General features: G+C 42.8%; 1 protein-coding gene and 1 pseudogene across 1 annotated transcript; one reads left to right on the forward strand and one right to left on the reverse strand.

Annotated features, from left to right (window-relative positions):
- The first annotated feature begins 3784 nt into the window (after positions 1 to 3784).
- HENMT1 (HEN methyltransferase 1) lies at positions 3785 to 14237 on the forward strand. Its single transcript, XM_029229564.1, has 8 exons — positions 3785 to 3865; positions 4444 to 4534; positions 6252 to 6380; positions 8130 to 8242; positions 9994 to 10128; positions 12113 to 12292; positions 12843 to 13017; positions 13667 to 14237. The coding sequence occupies exons 2-8, from the start codon at positions 4514 to 4516 to the stop codon at positions 14075 to 14077; spliced, it is 1164 nt and encodes a 387-aa protein (XP_029085397.1). The 5' UTR covers positions 3785 to 3865; positions 4444 to 4513; the 3' UTR covers positions 14078 to 14237.
- A 1213-nt stretch (positions 14238 to 15450) lies between these two features.
- On the reverse strand, positions 15451 to 17306 carry LOC114899536 (annotated as a pseudogene).
- Between the last annotated feature and the right edge of the window lie 2904 nt (positions 17307 to 20210).

The following is a 20210-nucleotide window of genomic DNA, read 5'->3' on the forward strand; positions in this document are numbered from 1 at the left end:
CGGCAGGCGGACTCTCAACCACTGCGCCACCAGGGAAGCCCTCCACCACTCTTAAAAACAAACCCTACCCCCATTGTGGGGCTGCATCTGGTTCCCAGACAGTCTTCTCTCATCCTTTCCTGGGAGTGTACTTTCACTTTGCTTAATAAAACTCTTGCTGCTTAAAACTGCTTTATGTCTCTTGTCTGAATTCTTCCCCTTGAGAGGACAAGAACCGAGGAAATCGCTGTTCCACTGGTGACAATTCTACTTTCTGTCTCTATGAATTTGACTATTCTAGGTATCCTGTAAAAATGGAATCATACCAAAGGGGAGGAAAAATAATTTTTCCTTTACACTTCTGAGTTCTTGGCTGAGATTCCTTGTAATAAAAGATGGATTAACAAGAGAAAAACAGATAGTTTATTAACCTGTATACCTCCTGTACACTGGGCTATACCCAGGAAGAATGGAGTCTTAACCACTGGACCGCCAGGGAAGTCCATCAAATCAATGTCTTCTTTCTCCAGTGATAAGATTTCATGTGATTTAGTCATCTTTCTCTGCCAGGTACAGAGGGAGAGACATCCTTACACATGGAGCTTTCCTTTATAAATGTAAATTTCCATTTCAAAAGGGTAACTTCTACTATGTTTTCAGAGATTCTCCTATGATTGCTGTTTCTTTAAACAATCAGCTTAAAAGAGGCCTTATGCCAAAGAGGCATATTTTGGGGTGCCATATTCTTCTACCCTTCATTCCTGCCTTTGAAACTTCCCCAGAAGCTGAGTTGGTAGATTGTTTTATGTCTCATTGAACTAGTCTCTTAATCCTGAGAATAGGTCAGTTGAATTAAAGAGTTGGATCTCATTTCAGGAGACAGTGATGCAGGTGGACTCCCAAAGTCAGGCCTATATGGTGCAAGCAATCATGTATTTAATAAGAGACATTACAATGGAAACAAAAGAAAAACAAGGTTAATGGTTAGAACAGACTATAAACAAAGGTTTTGAGTCCAGGGAGTAGTTAGTCGAGAAGATTTCTAGATGTTAGGCTTGAAGCATCTTCAGTCAGAATGAGGAGAGGCAGTGACAATCTGACAGATTTTCCTGTTATCTCTGGTTGATGTCATAAGGTGTTCCAGTGAACTTTCTGAGTGGCTCACAGAGCAAAAAGCACAAAGTTTGTCTGGACATGAGCTGTTGAGGCGATTTCTCTGAAGTTTATATCAAGTTATCCAGCTTCAGCTTTCAGAGCTTTGAGAAAAGGGCAGTTTTTGTTCTTAGTGATTCCAAGTCAGAAGAGTGGGAGAAATGTGGAAATGTTAGCTTGGTGACTCAGATATTGGAGAAGCCTAGAAGAATTCAGGATCCAGTCCAATTTGTAGGTAGATGACAAAACCTCAGAGGCAATGAACAGGACTGGAATCCAGTATCCATAAAAGTGCTCTACTGAAAATTATTTTTCAGGGAAGGCTTTATAGGGAAGACGCCAAAGCAAAGCAAGGAAATTACTTGAGTGGCTATAGCTTGTTGACAAAGAAATGCAGAAGGTTGCAAATATGAAAAGAGTTTATTTGGGGTCTTAGGAATTGCAACGCAGGAGACACAGATTTGGGAGTTCCCTGGTGGCCTAGTGGTTCGGATTCCTGGCTTTCACTGCCGCAGCCTGGGTTCAATCCCTCGTTGGGGAACTGAGATCCCCTAAGCAGTGCGGCCAAAAAAAAGAAAAAAGAAAAAAAAAGAGAAACACGGATTCGGGTAAAACCCAGTGTTTTGGGGAAGAGAGAGTCACACACAACCACGAAGTCGTTAAAGTTGTCTGGCAAGAATTATGATTGACTGGACACAAGAAAGGAAATATTTGTCCTTAAGGGATACTCTTTCAGGAGTTATTTTAGGGTAAGGGTCCAATAAATATCTTGAGTTTCTGGAACATTGGGCAGATGTTCTGGTTGCCTGTGTTAAGACAACAAATGGTCTAAGTTCAGATTCCACCCAGGCTGAGATGTGCATTAGTCATACTTCTTCAATGGCCTCCAGGCTCCATTTCAGAGAGCTCTCTTAGCAATACCCACACCATTTTTTTTTTTTTTGTATTTTTAATTTTTATTTATTTATTTATTTTTGGCTGTGTTGGGTCTTTGTTTCTGTCCGAGGGCTTTCTCTAGTTGCGGCGAGCGGGGCCCACTCTTCATCGCGGTGTGCGGGCCTCTCACTATCGCGGCCTCTCTTGTTGCGGAGCACAGGCTCCAGACGCGCAGGCTCAGTAGTTGTGGCTCACAGGCCCAGTTGCTCCACGGCATGTGGGATCTTCCCAGACCAGGGCTCAAACCCGTGTCCCCTGCATTGGCAGGCAGGTTTTCAACCACTGTGCCACCAGGGAAACCCTACCCACACCATTTTGTTTTTTCTTTCACAAGCGTAAGCTGGTGCCTTATTTGGGAAAGTCTGCTTGCTTATGATTGGCTGTCCTTAGGTTTCCATTTCTTAACACTGAGGCATTTGCACACTTTGGTTTTGGTTTGCTTATACAGGCTTTTCAGGGCACAAGAACCACCTCGTCAAATGGCCTCCTCATTTAACTAATTTAAAAATACAAAGAAGTGGAATTAACTTACTAACGTTTGAAGGTCCTATTTATATATTCTGTAATAAGGAATATGCTCCTTCATGGAAGGCTATTGGTTAAAACTTTTGTTTCCTAGGGCCAACAGGAACCTCTCAAACATTGAAGCTTCCCATAAGTTACAAACTTTTTCCTATGAGACTAGATACCTCAACATACCAAAAATAAAAACTTTGCAATATATCTTTGTGATACCCCAAAGGGGTCAGCATTGTGCTTTGCATGTAGTAGGGATTAAGTGTTTGAAAATACATTATTTCTGAATATATTATTTATGGTATGTTAACGGCTTATTAATTCATTAGTAAAACCAGATTGATTCTTTTAAAATAGGACTAAATCCCCCCCCCACAAAAAAAAGACAGCTTCGCTTCTCCTCTCCTCATTAAACTCTTCCCTCACGTACAACAAAGAAAGAACTTATTTATGAAGTGTTAATCTGAATTTCTGCAAGGGACAGGGGACCTGATACAGTAACTTTTCTAAGAGATCAGTTACTTGCGTGCCCAGCATGCGGTAGTGCGGGCTGAAAGGTCTGAAGGTTTTTCTGAGTTCAGATGTTATTGGCCCAACTTCAGGCAGACCAGGATCCGCTTTAAGGTCCTTGTGGATTGTTCTGGGAATGGGAGCGTTGGCTGATTCGGACACGAGCCGCTATGCGGCTTGCGCTCAGCCTGGCCGCTCCTCTTGCCACCTTCCATTGGCCGGGACTGTTTTCAGCTCTTTGCCGCGCACGGGGAGAGCCACGAATCCAACAGCCGTCAGAGCCGGAGGCCCTGCTCGCGGCCGCGGACACCCCGAGCGAGGCGCCGCCTCGATCCAACAGTCGCGGCTCCTGGGCGGCTGGGGCGGGTCGCAGCCGCTCGCGAGGAGGGACGTGGCAGGGACCGTGGTCCCCCCGCCAAGGTGAGGATGAACACGTAGAAATGGCTTTGGGGAGTGCGCCAACATTGGTCGTTAAGAGACACAAAACCGACGTCTTGGAGCCTATTGGAATAGGGATGGTCCCCGGGCTGGGCTCTGGACGCCTCGGGCGGAGTAGTGTGCCCCGGGGCCGAGCCGACGGCGCAGGCGCGGAGAGCGCATGTGTGGCGGCGGGCGGGTAACGTCACGTGGCGAGGCGGCGCGTGCGCAGGCGTCAGGGGCGGGGCCCGGAGTTAAATGCAGCCGACGCTCTGCGGGACCCGCTCTTCTCTGCAGTATCTGCTGCTCGCCGCCGCGCTCTGCTTGTGCGTTTGGAGGTACTTCTTACTCGAAGGTAATAGTTGCATAAATGCCTTAATGCTGGCTCGCTTGAGGGGGGTTTCGGACTTAGATTTAGAGAATAACTCAAAAGTTAGATTGACATGCCTACATTTTAGACTGAGTTGTAGTTGATAGAGGTGTGTAATAGAGAACTGAAACTTAAATTCAAGGCCAGTAGTGAATTGGATATATGCTGGAGCACCTTTAGTTTATCACTTGCTTAGGACGCTTTTCTCTTTAAATTTCATTTCGACCATGTGTGAAAGAGTAGTTGAAAGCAATTTGAGTGAGGTTGAGGGCTTTAATGAAATAGCCACAACTGATAAAATTGCTCAGTTTGTATCAAACTAATAGTAAAAGGAAAGAATGGGTGTTATTGCATGTGTTTGGCGTGTGGAAAGTTACTTGCGTGCCCAGCATGCCCAGCTTCCTGAGCCTCTTTGATATAGTCTGAAACAGAACTTCCTGGATAAATTCTGTGGATTAAATGTAAAGAGAAAGAAGAAAGCTTGCTCTCTTCCTTCTCAATGATCTAGGCAGCTATACAGTCCAGGCTTCTCTTCTACAAAAACTGGTATATTGTATTTACAGCCTAGTCGTTGCTGATTCCTAGGGATTGAAGGAGACATATTTATTTTTGTCTAAACGAAACTTGAAAACAATGGCAGAAAACAACATAGAGGTAAGGCTTCCCTTCGTGACCTGCTGTATGACTCGGAAGAGTCATCCTCGCGATGTACTGTGAGGTACAGTCCTCCCTTCGTATTCCCTGGGGTATTGGTTCTAGGACGCCCCGTGCACACCAAAACTCGTGGATGCTCAAGTCCTTTTTACAATATAAAATGGTTATATTACACATGGTTATTGAATACTTGAGATGTGGCTTGAACAGCCGAGGAACGGAACTTCACTTGACTTTAAAATTAGTTTTAAAAAATTTCATTATTGGAAAACATTTAATATGTTTGGAATAACTTGGGTATGCGAATCTTTTTAAATATACCTTTTTTTTTGAAATTCAAATACAGATCAAGCATTTCTGATTTTATCTTGAAATATTTCAGATATATTGGTTAATATAATTACACCTTCTTAAAAACATTAAAAGTAGGCTATGAGAAGGTTGCATATTTCTATTGGACAGCAATGCCCTAGTGCCTTTTGATTTTTTTTTTTTGCGGTACGCGGGCCTCTCACTGTTGTGGCCTCTCCCGTTGCGGAACACAGGCTCCGGACGCGCAGGCTCAGCGGCCATGGCTCACGGGCCCAGCCGCTCCGCGGCATGTGGGATCTTCCCGGATCGGGGCACGAACCCATGTCCCCTGCATCGGCAGGCGGACTCTCAACCACTGCGCCACCAGGGAAGCCCCCTAGTGCCTTTTGGACTGTATTCCTTTATAAGACTAGTATTTAGGAACAGCAGTAACAGCAGTTATGGGTTAATCATGACATTATTTTCTACTGGGGTCATGTCAAGGAAATTTTGACATTTGTAAAAGTCTCTGAATAAGACTATTAAAAAGGAAAACTGCTTAGGACTATTGCAATAAGAGCATTGCAGTAGGGGAGAGGGGTGGGGCCCAAATCCATGCAATAGATGGGGGGGGGGGGGGGGGGGGATTTATAGCGTATGAGCAGAGTGAGGGAATCAGTGGATGGAAAAGAGAGGAGAACCCCATCAAGGGTATGGGCTTCTTGCTAAACCTACTTGATAGGCTTCTGAAGGTGGGCCAGCTTGATCATACATCGAGGGCAGGGGATGAGGTGTTTGATCAGATACAGATAGAGCAGATATCAAGTGGGGGTGACTTAGCAGGATTCCTGCTAAAACTGGGCCAGGCCAGCCAAAGACAGGATAGGATCCAGGTAGGTGTAGTCAAAAGAGGGCCCATGATTCACTTGCTGTACAGCAGACACTAACACAACATTGTAAAACAAGTCTACTCCAATAAAAATTAATTAAAAAAAAAAAAGGCGTCTCAGTCTGACTTCAGTTTGGTTAAGTAGAATCTTTGTCAGTTATAAACAGCTTCTAGCCTCCTGCCGACCTGGACCCCAGGCTTTGGCAGTTCACTCCACTAAAAGTCCCGTGTGGCTAGGAGACTTACAATTGTTTTATTAAGTGCATTCATAAGTAATTTTCTCCTCAGCCGACTCTAGGCTATAGGGAGAATTAGAGCCAGATAATCACTTAAAAGACATGAGAGGAGGCTTAAATGAAATGAAGTGTGGAGGAAGCACAGTGCCACCTGATCCTAGGACTTGAGATGATTTAAGGGCCTATGTGTTCTATGAAGTGGTTGGGGGACATAAAACGTTCTTCTTATTTAATTCCTGAAGTCATGCATGATTCGAACACTTCCCCCACTCCCCCTTTTATTTTGTTTGTAAACTTTCAGTGCAATAGTGTGGTTGATGGTAATGTTGAAGAAGTCCCCAACAAGAAGATAATTAAGTTTAATCCTCCATTATACAAACAGCGCTACCAATTCGTTAAAAAATTAGTGGAGCAACATCAACCCAAGAAGGTAGGTATTTCTCTTTCCAAACATTTGTTTATAATGCCTTATGTAATGCTTTGTCAAATAAAAAAATCTTAGTAAGGACTTATACAGAGTCCTTACTAAGTAAGCAGAGACTATACAAAAAGACTTTTGCAAGGAGGGAAAGGGTTGCATAGGGAGAGCATCTGTCTTAATGAGCAAAAAGGATTTTTCTTTTATAGAGAGGAGGATGAGCGGAAGTGGGATAAAAGGGTGGTATGATTGGATAGTGGAATGTGTGAACCCTGAAACCAGCCTGTTTTCTGGGAGGGATCCTTAGCTGAATACAGTCCAATGTTCAGGGGCCTGGAGGGAGGAGAATTTTGGGACAAGTAGTCAAGGTAATCACTCAAGGCAAAGAATGGGAACACTAGGCAGCATCTGTGAGTGTGGGGGAATATGGTACCTTCTGAAAGCCCTTTCTGGAAATACAAAACATAGGTGGATACCTTTAACCTGTTTACCAGGTGCACAGAGCTCCAGTAAAATTCAACATTGCCAGTTTCAGATGTGAAGAAAATCTTGACATTTTACCATTGGACGTGATCTTTATGTGTTCCACATTTCTAGAGCATTTAGTCCGAATATCAAGCAGACTAGTCTTGTGGACATAGGTACTGTGGTTCTTTTTAATTAGGTAATAATGGTGGGGGAAAGGCAAGGAGCCCTTGGCATTTATTAGCTTTCCCTTTGTAGCAAAGGTTCATGATCAGTGCTGGCACTGGATTTTGTCTGGGTAACACCTCCCTTCTGTGTCAGTGTTTGAATTTCATAGGACCAAGGGAGCTGGCTAGGCCCAGTGAATATCTGAAGTCTATAGGGTCAGTTACAGGCTAAAGGATGACAGACTTCTTAAGGAAAATGGTGGTTTCTCTCATGAGTTTTGTAAAGTTAAACTCTATAAACTTCTTTTTGCTATGTAGTTTGTAGGTAGTGATGGGGCTCATGTATCCCTAGTATAGTTTCAGCTCAATTCCTGCTTGGAAGAAAATTGGGTATACTGTTTAAAAATTAGTACAGTTCATTGCTTCCTGTGATTTGCTTTCTGAAACTAGATTTTCGTTTTTCAATTCTGTGTTCCCATTCTTCCACCATCCCATAAATGTGCCTGCCTCAAAGAGGAAAATTACTGAATAACCATGGGTGCAACTTAGATTGCACATCTTTTTGGGTGTGGGTACTTATAAGCGTCTGTCATGAGTTATCTTCATTTGCCCTTTTCACCTAAAGTGGGGTTCAGAAATATAGGTAACTTACCTGTGGTTAATGAAGACTGTTGTGTGATGAAGAAAACAGATTTAATAAAAATCTTTAAGAATGTGTGAATATATATTAAGGGGATTAGATTAACAAGATCAAGCTATATCCTGGTATATTTGGTGAGCATCCTTTTCTAAATCTTGTTGAAGCTTCTCAGAGACACAGATTCCTCTTAGCACACTTGCCTGTCATGTGTGCTCTCCCTGTGCCAGGCCTCTAGGATATACCTTGATACCTGAGTTAGTTTATTGTCCAGACACTCTAGTAGGTCATGGGAGGTTAACAGGCCTTATCTTTTTCCCCCCTGGGTTTACAATGTTTCTGGTTAATTTTCTTTTTGTTTATTTTTTCTACCAAAAAGATACTGTATAATTCTTTTGATACCCACTCCTTCTGGAAAAAAAAAAAACATGCTTGATCATATGTGACTTCTGGCTATAATGTCTTTGAAATAACATTCTTTCTCATCTACAGGTTGCAGACTTGGGGTGTGGTGATGTATGCCTCCTAATGATATTAAAATACCAAAAGTGCATTGAAGAACTTGTTGGAGTGGATATCAATGAAGAGAGACTTAAATGGAATGGGTAATACTGAGTTTCTAAAATAATTATGCATTAGTCTAAAACTAGTGGCACTTTTTAAAACAATTAATTCTTTTTGGAGTATAGTTGCTTTACGATGTTGTAAAACTAGTGGCACTATTAATTATAGTTAGATGAAGTGGGTTTTTTTTTTAATTAAAAAAATGTTTTTTATGGCCACGCGGCTTGTGGGATCTTAGTTCTGTGACCAGGGATTGAACCTGGGCCCTCGGCAGTGAAAGCGCAGAGTCCTAACCACTGGATTGCCAGGGAATTCCCAGATAAAGTGGGTTTTTTTTTAATTTAATTTATTTTTTTATACAGCAGGTTCTTATTATCTATTTTATACATATTATTGTATATATGTCAATCCCAATCTCCCAATTCATCACACCACCATGACCCCCCTGCCACTTTCCCCCCCTTGGTGTCCATAACGTTTCTTCTCTACACTCAGATGAAGTGTTTTTTATACAAGTTCTTTATAACTTGTTTAAAAGGAGGCACTATGAGAGCCCTAGGCTCACCAAATAATGCCTTTACCATGACAGTGATTTGCCTGTATGTTGTGAATAATACCTAGAAGTTTTGCTTCTACCTATGTAGAAAGTATAGCTTCAATTCAGTAATTATAGCAATCAAAGCATTGCAAATTCAATTTCAAACAGCAAAGTCTAATGCTGAACACCAAGATAACTTATAGCAGAGGATTTAAATTGCCACAGCACTGGGGTAGAAGCCCGAGGCCTCCTTCAGTTTGAATGAGTCTCACTCATACATGACTTCCACAGATTGTTTTAAGAATGTTTTTCTTCTAAAGAACAAAAAATTGAAAATCACTGATCCAAATGAGGTGAAAGAACCAAAAGTATTAATAATGAGAGGAATATCAAATATTAAAAATCTTATTCTCATTGGCCATTTAATGCCCTATGAGATAATTCAAAAAGAGTCATGTACCACAATGTTCATTGCAGCACTATTTACAACAGCCAGGACATGGAAGCAACCTAAATGTCCATCGACAGATGAATGGATAAAAAAGATGTGGCACATATATGCAATGGATTATTACTTAAGCCACAAAAAGAAACTAGAAATTGAGTTATTTGTAGTGAAGAGGATGGACCTAGAGTCTGTCATACAGAGTGAAGTAAGTCAGAAGAGAAAAACAAATACTGTATGCTAACACATATATGTGGAATCTAAAAAAAAAAAAAAGGTACTGATGAACCTAGTGGCAGGGCAGGAATAAAGACACAGACATAGAGAATGGACTTGAGGACACAGGGGGCTGGGGGGGAAGGGGAAGCTGGGGCGAAGTGAGAGTAGCATTGACATATACACACTACCAAATGCAAAACAGATAGCTAGTGGGAAGCAGCCGCATAGCACAGGGAGATCAGCTCAGGAGGGGTGGGATAGGGAGGGTGGGATAGGGAGGGAGGGAGGGAGGGGATATGGGGATATATGTATATGTATAGCTGATTCACTTTGTTGTACCACAGAAACTAACACAACATCGTGAAGCAATTATACTCCAATAAAGATGTATTAAAACAAATGCCCTATGAGAGAGGAAGTGACCCTATGACCTTGTGCTTAATACAGCAAGTCATGGAAACAGGCCATGTCAGAATTACCAATGTAAGCAAAAGATAATTTATCAGAAGATCAGAGTTTCTGTAGCTGGTAAGATATTCCAAATAGATTATATGTGTTCAAATGTTCCTTCTGCAATAATGCTTCTGCAGGTTTAGGCTGTCCCCATGCATGGGGGATCATCTGGATCCTCGAGAGCTGGATTTAGTTATTACCTTGTATCACGGTTCTGTTTTGGAGAAAGACTGTCGTTTGCTTGGATTTGATTTGGTAGCATGTATTGAATTGTAAGTATTAAACTGATTCTTACTGTATACGTTCATTTGAAAAATTGGAATGAATTAGTCTCAGTAAATTTAGTGTCCTAAATATTTGTCATAATCTGAGTTATTTGTAAATAAAATTGCTTGTCAGCTGGGATTGGCTTTTTATGGCCTTTTTCAACTTTTTGTTTGGAAATGATTTCAAGTTTATAGGTAAGATGCAAAATGTATAAAGTACTAGGAACACCCATATCCTTTATCCTGATTCACAGATTAACATTTTCTTTATTTTATCTTGTGTATATGTGCTCTCCTGCTGTCTCCCTCTCCCTCCACACATTTTTTTTTTCTGAACCATTTAAGGTGCAGAAAATGGGTAGGTTTTACCCAAGTTTTACCAAAGGGTAGGTTTTACCCTTTGCCCCTAATAAATTCAGTATTAAATAACCAATTCCTGTTTTTTTCTTTTCTTTTTTGACCACGCCTCGGGGCTTGCGGTATCTTGGTTCCCCGACCCTGGATTGAACCCCGTGAAAGCTGAGTCCTAACCACTGGACCACCAGGGAATTCCCCAGTTCCCTTTATTTATTTTTACTTTTAAAATTTATTTATTTACTTATGGCTGTGTTGGGTCTTTGCTGCTGTGCGCGGGCTTTCTCTAGTTGCGGCGAGTGGGGGCTACTCTTCGTTGTGGTGCGGTGGCTTCTCTTGTTGTGGAGCACGGGCTCTAGGCACGCGGGCTCAGTAGTTGTGGATCACGGGCTCTAGAGCGCAGGCTCAGTAGTTGTGGCGCACGGGCTTAGTTGCTCTGCGGCATGTGGGAATCTTCCCGGACCAGGGCTCGAACCCATGTCCCCTGCATTGGCAGGCGGATTCTTAACCCCTGTGCCACCAGGGAAGCCCTTCCCTTTATTTTTAATAAGAATATTTTTCATTTTTGGCTTTTAATGATTAGACTCAGGCTATGCATTCCTGGAACACAGTAGAGCGCTGAAGATGTTATTTGGATCCTCGGGTCATTCCATCTGGAGGCACCAATATCCGTTTGTCCTTGGGGAGGTTAATTTTGATCTTCCCTGTCAAGGTGTGGTTGCTTAGCTGTACAATTACTACTCCCCCTCATCCCCCTCACCTCTGACAACTGATAAGCAGTCTGGAGACTGCAGACCATACACATATCTTGTCACTCATCCAAATTTCCCTACATTATATGGTGGCAAATGGTTTTTGCAATTTCAGCACTTCTCTATATTTACTAGTCAGTAGCCCTCCCACCTCACTTAATTATCATCAGTATGAACTCATGAATTTCTATTTTTTTAAATGGTTTGTAACTTACTGTATTTTGTTGTTCAGATCTTCCCAAGATTGGTCAGTGGGGGTCCCTTCAGGCTGGCTCCTGTGTCCTTGTGATATGTCTGTCCCTTTTTAAGCACTTTATTTCTGGCGTAGCAAGATGTACCAGGCTGGTTGTCTACTTTTCCTTCCCAGTCTGCCATTTCTGGTTCCTTTTAATGGGAAATGGTGTTCAGAAACCAAGATGTCTCTTAATGACCTTTTAATAGTAGTTAAGGGTCTTATTCTGGGGTCAGTTTACCTGGTATTGTGTTCAGATTTCCAGTTTTTAGTAATGTGTCCTTTAGAGCAGAGTGTTTTCCTTTTGTATTTCCTGTTGTCTGGCACATAGTAGGCGCCTAATGTTTGAAATTACTTATGGAGAACATTAGAGCATTGGTTGAAGAGCCAAGGAGCAATGATACATGTCATCCATGTGCAGCCTGGGTCTGAATTTCCTTTTTAAGGCTGAATATTCCATTGTATGTATCACAGTTTGCTTATCCATTCATGCGTTTACAGCCACCTTTTGGCTATTGTGAATAATGCTGAACCATATTTCTCTTATCTGGTCTGAGAGGTCCATGGTTAGAAGTTGTTTTGCTACATCAATTAGGAAACTACTTGCAAGCGAAGCTAGGTTTACTCATATCTTTCTCACTTACCACTTTAGAATAGAACATTTTGATTCAGAAGATCTGGCGAAGTTTCCTGAAGTCGTATTTGGGTACATGTCTCCAGCCATGATTGTCATCAGCACACCGAACTCCGATTTCAATTCCCTGTTTCCATCTGCAGTCTTCAGAGATTCAGATCACAAATTTGAGTGGAGTAGAATGCAGTTTCAGACCTGGTGAGTTCTTAAGTGTTTTTGTTTTTTTGTGACTGTGCTGGAGTTTTAAACCCTATGAAGTAAATCTTATTATCTACAATTTATTTCTTATTTTATTCCCAAAGTGCAACTTAGCATATAATCATTAAGAAACCACCACATTTGGGCGTTATTTTCTCTGTCAGGTCCCACAGGCAGGCACGTGTGGAAAGGGTGTGTGGGCAGCAGGTACCTTTCACGTGAAGGTATCAGGAGTTACCTCCCAGGAGCATGACAGATGGTCACGTTCTCGCATAATTGCAAACCCAAATAGGAGTTGGGATTATAGCCCTTCCGGTTTCCTTGTCCATCCCTGCATACTGCTCCATATTCTGTTGGTTACTGGGAAACTGACACTGTCATTGCCTTAACGCTCTTAACGGAAATAAGCAAACCCCGTGATATGGCATTAGGTGGTGTTGGAGGAATTGCAGCTTGTTTTTTGTCTTGTAATTTTCATGTCCTATTCTACTGGAAATGGTTGTTTAACAATAGTTTGGAAAAATGATTTTTCTCTTTGTTTTGACTTTAGGGCTTTAGACGTGGCCAATCACTACAGTTACTCTGTGGAGTTTACTGGTGTGGGAGAACCACCAGCAGGAGCTGAGGATGTTGGATGTTGTACCCAGATAGGGGTCTTCCGGAAAATAGCAAAGGCAACTGAATCTGCTGTTTTGGAGCACCATGGCGAACATGTTTATGAAGTTGTGAGTATTCTTTGTGGCTCTGAGAGCAAGTTCATTTATTGGGATGGTGAAATGAGTCCCTACTATAGAGAAGTGTAAATGACCTTTTTTGAGGAGAATCCCATGCCCCACAGTGTCTCCAAGCATGTTACAGAGAATGATCTGCTGTTGTCTTAGAAATACTTCCAGGCTGTTTGCTCCAGCAAACCACCCTCCCGCTTTTGTAATCTGTTAGGATTAGCAGTTTCTGGTTTTGGGAGGTATGTATGATGAAGAATATGGTGGGGCTTCCCTGGTGGCGCAGTGGTTGAGAGTCCGCCTGCCGATGCAGGGGACACGGGTTCGTGCCCCAGTCCGGGAAGATCCCACATGCCGTGGAGCGGCTGGGCCCGTGAGCCATGGCCGCTGAGCCTGTGCTCCGCAACGGGAGAGGCCACAACGGTGGGAGGCCTCCGTACTGCAAAAAAAAAAAAGAAAAAAAAGAATATGGTGAAGAGTGTCTATGTCAATAGTTCTGGACTCCCATTATAATTGTAGCATTCACAAAGGGTAGGGTTTGACATGTACATATGCCTAATCTGTACGTAGTTAATTCTAATGTGGTAACAGGCTACTAGTGGTTTTGAAAATTTTCTTCTATTCCCAGTCTTTTGCATTTTTTTCTCTTCAGATTTATACGACCTCATATCCGAGTTTACAGCAAATGGATTACTGTAGACGTGTAGTGACTTATCTAGTGTACCGAGAGGTGAACAGAATGAAACGGAGATATCAAGTGAGTCTGAGACAGCATGAATTGGAACCTGAGTCTGCAGACACTGGCAACCCAACAAGAAAATTCATCTCAGACCCTCCAGTTCCAGTACTCACAGAGGCAGACAAAGCCATGGAGATGATTCCCCAACCCTTCTGTATTGGAGATAAGTTTTACGTACCTCTGGAGAGAATCATTGCTTATCCCAGGCTGGGGCACATATGTGGTAATGTAGAGAAGCTGAGAGAGTTCCTTGCTGATGTAGTAGAACTGAACTGCGATGGTTCTGCAGTGAAGGTTGACTTGCATGATTGTGGTGACTACTGAGCCTTCTTTATTTCCTGACATTCAGGGTCTTAGCAATAATTGGGCTCATTTAGAATTTAAACTTCGTGCAGCCATAATTCAGGTAACTTTTAATTTAAAAATCACCTAACTTTTTTTTTCTTGTGTGTTGAATGTGACATTAAAGAGTTTTTAAAGAAAACTGAATTATCTAGTAGTGTTTAAAATCTTTTCCTAGGGGTAGAGTAACTTTAAAACTTCTACCTACTCTGGGCTAAATTCTAACCTGTAATACTTAGCCTAAAACACATACAAAACAGGAATGCAGGTATTTGAAAGGAACAAAACTTCATAATTAAAACATTGCCTGTGGTTTTTTTTTTTTTTTTTGCGGTACGTGGGCCTCTCACTGTTGTGGCCTCTCCCATTGTGGAGCACAGGCTCCGGACGCGCAGGTGCAGCGGCCATGGCTCACAGGCCCAGCCGCTCTGCGGCATGTGGGATCCTCCCAGACTGGGGCACGAACCCGTGTCCCCTGCATCGTCAGGCAGATTCTTAACCACTGCGCCACCAGGGAAGTCCTCGAAGAAATGTTTTACATAATTTAAAAATCTTTTCATTGATGGAATTTAAAGCAAACTTTGCACCACACAGCTTGAGGGATCTTAGTTCCCTGACTAGGGACTGAACCCGAGCCCTTGGCAGTGAGAGCAGGGAGTCCTAACCACTGGACCACCAGGGAATTCCCTAAACGTTGTAGACTTTAAACTTTTTCCTTAATGCCTGCCATTGGGAACACCACTGAGAACTTCCTGACTCTCAAATTCACTGCTTTTCTTAGAGAGTCCACCATTCCTCATAGAATTCCAGTGGATAAAATATCTATTCGGATATCAATTATTTCACATATATGGTATTATACATTTTGATGCAGCTTTATCATTAGTAATATATTTTATAAATTCACTTCCAACTATTTGTACTCCATTCTTTTTAATGATTACATCTGCTTCTTTTTTTTTTTTTAGCGGTACGTGGGCCTCTCACTGTTGTGGCCCCTCCCGTTGCGGGAGCACAGGCTCCGGACGCGCAGGCTCAGCGGCCATGGCTCACGGGCCCAGCCGCTCCGCGGCACGTGGGATTTTCCCGGACCGGGGCACGAACTTGTGTCCCCTGCATCGGCAGGCGGACTCTCAACTACTGCACCACCAGGGAAGCCCACATCTGCTTCTTTTTTTGAAGTAAAGAAAAGGGTGGAATTTAATCTTTATTTACAGGGCACTGCAAGATATGAAATTCCACATAGAAATAAGAAACCCATTGAGAGGAGAAGCTTCATACAGTATGTACAGTTTAGAACTGTTCAAGTATAGTTTCTTTGTAAAAAGTGCTACAATAACAAACCATGTATAAAAAGAGTTCTTAGTAGAGAAACAGTAAGACAAACTTCTACCAAACACAGTACACAACAAACAACTTAATGCCTCAGGTGTACAGTCTAAAAGTTGAAGGTCCCAGCAGTGCCATCCTGAACTTGGAACATAAACCCTTCAGAGGTAGTTGCTGGCACAACATTTTGGTCTACCTCTTCCTCCACAAAGAAATACGTCTCAATCAAGTTTAATGAAGCTTTGTACACAGACTCATTTTCATGGTTTTGTAGAGCTTCAATTTTGTCCAAACCTCCACATTCTTCAATCCTTATACTAAGTTTCTCAGTTTCCCCTAGTTTCTCAGCAGCCTGAAAGATATTTGAAATGGCATCCAGAGTAACCAGAATAATCTTGGTGTCTTTCGCAGTTAGGAGGTTCATCAACGGCTCTATTACGCCACAATGAACAAGGTATACGATCTGCTCAACTGTTCCGCCACGTGTATAGTTGGTCACAGCCCATACAGCTTCCTTCTGTGCCTTAAAGTCTGCCTTAGAGAGAACGCCAACAAGGAACGGGACTAATCTATGATGTACAGCTTGTTGTATTTGGTCCTGGCGGCCAGCCATGATGTTTGACATTGTCCACGTAGCTTCCTTCTGAGTATTTGTTTTTGAGTTTGTTCGCAGGCTGGGAAAGATGGCAAGTGCTCCTGCATCTGTTACAACTTGAGTCTGTTCATCTGTCCCAGTGACGATATTGCCTATGGCTCTTTGCGCGGGAGTCACGATTGGCAATTCCGTAGCTCCTAAAAGCTTCACAAGTTGGGGTACAACCCCGGTTTTCACAACCATTTCAATCTGTTCATTTGGACCATCAGTAAGGTAGGAAACAGACCAGCAGGTATCAGCTAAAACTTCTGGATCATCGTGATGCAGGAGACGAACTAAAGTAGGAAGAACTTGCTCAACAGCATCTAAGGGGGGTGGTGCAGGATTCTTGTTAGGACGAAGATTTGAAAGTGTCCAGGTGAGATTACGTAAGTAACCACGTGCTAAAGATGACAAATCAGGAACCTCCAGGAGTGCCAACAGCGGGTCAACTGCACCATACTTGATAACCAAGTCTCGGAAAACCAAGCCATCACCTGCAATGTTTCCTAGAGCCCATAGAGCTTGTTCACTGATGTGAGCGTGGGGAGATGCCAACAGAGAAATGAATGCTGGGATAGCACCTCCATCTACCACAGCCTTGGTCTGTTCTGATGTCCTGGAAGCAATGTTAGTGAGGGCCCAAGCAGATTCAAACTGAATGGGACTACAGTCAGTTCTGCCCAAGCAGGACACAAATTTTGGAATCAAACCCGCCCGGATTATGTTGTCTATGGGGGGCTGTTTTTCCCTAGAAAGCAGTTTCCTAGCAGCTTGAGTAGCTTGGAGCTGGCTTTCCAAGTTGTTGCTACTTATGCCTTTGACAGTGTCATCAACAGACCAATTTACAGTGCCCTGGTTGTTGTGGTTTTCCTGCAGTGGAGAAGCAGCATCATCTGGAAAAGAGCTGACATTTCTCCTTTTCAGCATCTGGTCACCCTTCTTAGCTTTCCTGAGCCCCACATTAACTTCTATTCGGCGCTGCCTCATTTCTGTACTGTCTTTCCCCTTGTTCTTGAATCTGTTAAGGCGGGCGGCTGGTGAATTAGCATTCTCATTGGTGGACATGGTTATGAGACAAAGGGAGAAAGCTACACAGCCAGTTCAAGCTTCCACAAGAGGCAGCTTGGCTGCCCTCAAAACATCCACCACGGTCAGCCCTACATCTCCTTTTTAATAAAACGGTAATAGTAATTCAAGTTCATGCTAAAAACCCAGACTGCTCATAAGGATGTAAAGAAGAAATTAAATCTCCCTCAACAGTTTACCCCCAACCCTTCCATTTCACTTCCTAGAAAGCTATTAAAGGTTTCTCGTTCCCAGTTAAGTACAAGTAAATTCCAATTTTGCAAGAACTAGTGGCCTTTTGGGGGGCAGGCTGTTCCATTTTTTTGGAAAACCACCTGAATGGGCCACAGTTTTGTAACTATAAAGGCCTTACGAATAGCGAACTTTGCTCCAAGGAGTTAAAGTGCACTGTGTGACAATGAAAAATGTGGTTCTGTAAGGGGGAAGAGTTTTATCTGCAGATTTTTGTGGGACAGTTACCACCACTGGCACCACCATGGCCCACCCACCAAAGCAGGTTGAAATTTGTGTTGCCAGGTATTAGGTGGAACTTCCCTCCCCCCTTGTTCTGAGTAAGATTTGCCTGTAATTCCTATTTCCACGGTCTGGGCAATTCCAAAACCCCTTTAAGAATTTCTGAGAAGCTCACAGGACTTCCCTGGTGGTGCAGTGGTTAAGAATCCGCCTGCCAGTGCAGGGGACACGGGTTCAAGCCCTGGTCCGGGAAGATCCCACATGCCGTGGAGCAACTAAACCCATGTGCCACAACTACGGAGCCTGTGCTCTAGAGCCCATGAGACACAACTATTGAGCCTGCGTGCTGCAACTACTGAAACCCATGTGCCCAGAGCCTGTGCTCTGCAATGAGAAGCCACCACAATGAGGAGCCTGCGCACCACAATGAAGAAAGCCCAAAGACCCAACACAGCCAAAAATAAATAAATATAAAAAAAGAATTTCTGAGAAGCTCACAGCACTCCTTCTGGTGCAATTGCCACACAACTGAGATGTGAAATCCCTTCAGTGTCTCCACAAGACTCACAGAGCACTTCTACACAGTACCAGTCTCCACATCCTTCCCTTAGCTTCTCACCTCCCCACCCTCTCTTGCCTTTCTAACCCTCCTGTCTACAGCAGACCCAGCAGTGCAGCTCTCTTTAAAGTATTGCTCTCAAGCCCCTGGGGCTCATTTCTGTCAGGAAATTATTCCAAATGAAAGTAACGCCCTCAGCTAGAGTTTAGGTGCCAACAAAATCACCTCATTAGCTGGTACTGTGGAGACTGAGCTGAGCAGTTGTAGACTGGAGGTCAGGGACTAAGCACTGCCAGCAGTGCCATGGTGGAATCTTGATTATATGTTCATGGAAGATGCAGGTGTTAACTATAGTCACCATGATTTATCATTGAATACGGTGCACATCTTTGGGGATATCCTGAAATAGGGAACATTTAAGAGTATTGGTGAGATCTAGCAAGCCAGCTTGTAGGAGCTGGAAGTCAAGTTGGTACAGTAAATGTTAATTTCACCTCTTTTGTGACTAGTTTTTGAAGCCAGGGGAAGGCTAGTTATACACCTGTCTTTTGAAAGTTAACTGTCAAGGGCCTATGCCCATTTATCTGTTGGTTTCTAAGTTCCTGTCAAACTGTATGTACTCTGTGCCAGCATGGCTGCAGTTATTGGTACCTACTCCATTTCATCTTGTATGCTGTGACCCTACCTGGAACTAGTCAAATTAAACTCTGGTCATTCTATTCTTACCTGGAAACACTGCATTGCTCCCTACTTTCACACCTCATCCTTGACTCAGATACTTTGCTTTCATTGAATAGGCTGTGTTTTCCCATTGCTATGTCTTTGTCCAGCCCTGCCCCTCTGTCTGGAATCCCTTTATCATGCTGATCACCCAGTCTCTTCTAGGAGGAATCATCATATCACTGAACTTACAGCATCTTTCATTAATCCCATACTAAAAACAATTTTGCCTTATTTAAGCAAAGTATGCAATGCTTTAAAATCTTTTTAAGTATTTCAAATTTTTAAAATTTAGTACTGAAAAAATATAAAATATGTTTTTCCTTTAGTCTTAATTCCAAAGAATATAGGCGAAAGAAGAGCCAGACACAGGATCATGTGGGAGAGGTAGATTTGAATTGAATCATTGAAGTTCAGTACCAGAAGGTGGCACACTTTTCCCACTTAAATGCATTCATTTGCTTTGAGGACTCCCTGATATAAATAAGATGAAAAAAAAAAAAATCCTAGTTGGGCATCCCTGGTGGCACAGTGGTTGAGAGTCCACCTGCCGATGCAGGGGATGCGGGTTCGTGCCCCAGTCCGGGAAGATCCCACATGCCGTGGAGCAGCTGGGCCCATGAGCCATAGTCGCTGAGCCTGCGCGTCCGGAGCCTGTGCTCTGCAACGGGAGAGGCCACAGCAGTGACAGGCCCGCGTATCGCAAAAAAAAAAAAAAAAAAAAAATCCTAGTTATGCCCATTTTCTTTAGAGGTTTGAAACTCTGCCATGCATACGCAGGAAACTCACCGCTGAAATGGTTTAAAGATCTAGCGGTGAAGTCAATTTCTTAAGAGAAATGACTAAGGAGATATCTCAACCTAGCTGAGCTGTAATTGCATAGGAATGGGGTCTAAACTAATTCATACAGGATGGTCTCAGACGTTTCCTTATTAGGTTTGAGATCACTGACTCAGGAAATGTCTAAATTTAAGGCTTTTCTGTATGTTTCCTAAATTTGTGTTACATTTTGTGTAATGTGTGATGGATTAGCTCCATCAAAGATTTCATATCATGCAAATGGAAAGAAAGGTTTCATTTCCTTAAATGTGCAGCAACCAGGTATGTGCTATGTATGTTCAGGAAGAAAAAGGTAAACTAAGGTAAAGGAAGGGAGAGGATGTAGGGAGGAAGGGAGAAAAAACACTAGGTGTTGAAGAAAGATGGGTTAAGTCATAAGAAGGCTGGGCCTGGGAACCTCATGCCTGAGACATGGGCAAGGTCTGAGGGGACAGGACACAAACATATGGATTGGAATAATATTGTTAAAATTACCACACTACACAAGGCAA

The sequence above is a fragment of the Monodon monoceros genome, unplaced genomic scaffold (assembly GCF_005190385.1).
Source record: "Monodon monoceros isolate NGI ecotype Baffin Bay Population unplaced genomic scaffold, NGI_Narwhal_1 Super_Scaffold_18, whole genome shotgun sequence".
Classification (NCBI taxonomy): domain Eukaryota; kingdom Metazoa; phylum Chordata; class Mammalia; order Artiodactyla; family Monodontidae; genus Monodon; species Monodon monoceros.

Bases quoted from the DNA above. Each gene is read 5' to 3' on its own strand.
- HENMT1 (XM_029229564.1), top strand. From the start codon at position 4,514: ATGGCAGAAAACAACATAGAG. The intron at 8,243-9,993 runs GTAATACTGAGT...ATGCTTCTGCAG, and splicing joins GAGAGACTTAAATGGAATGG to GTTTAGGCTGTCCCCATGCA. The intron at 12,293-12,842 runs GTGAGTTCTTAA...TTTTGACTTTAG, and splicing joins AGAATGCAGTTTCAGACCTG to GGCTTTAGACGTGGCCAATC.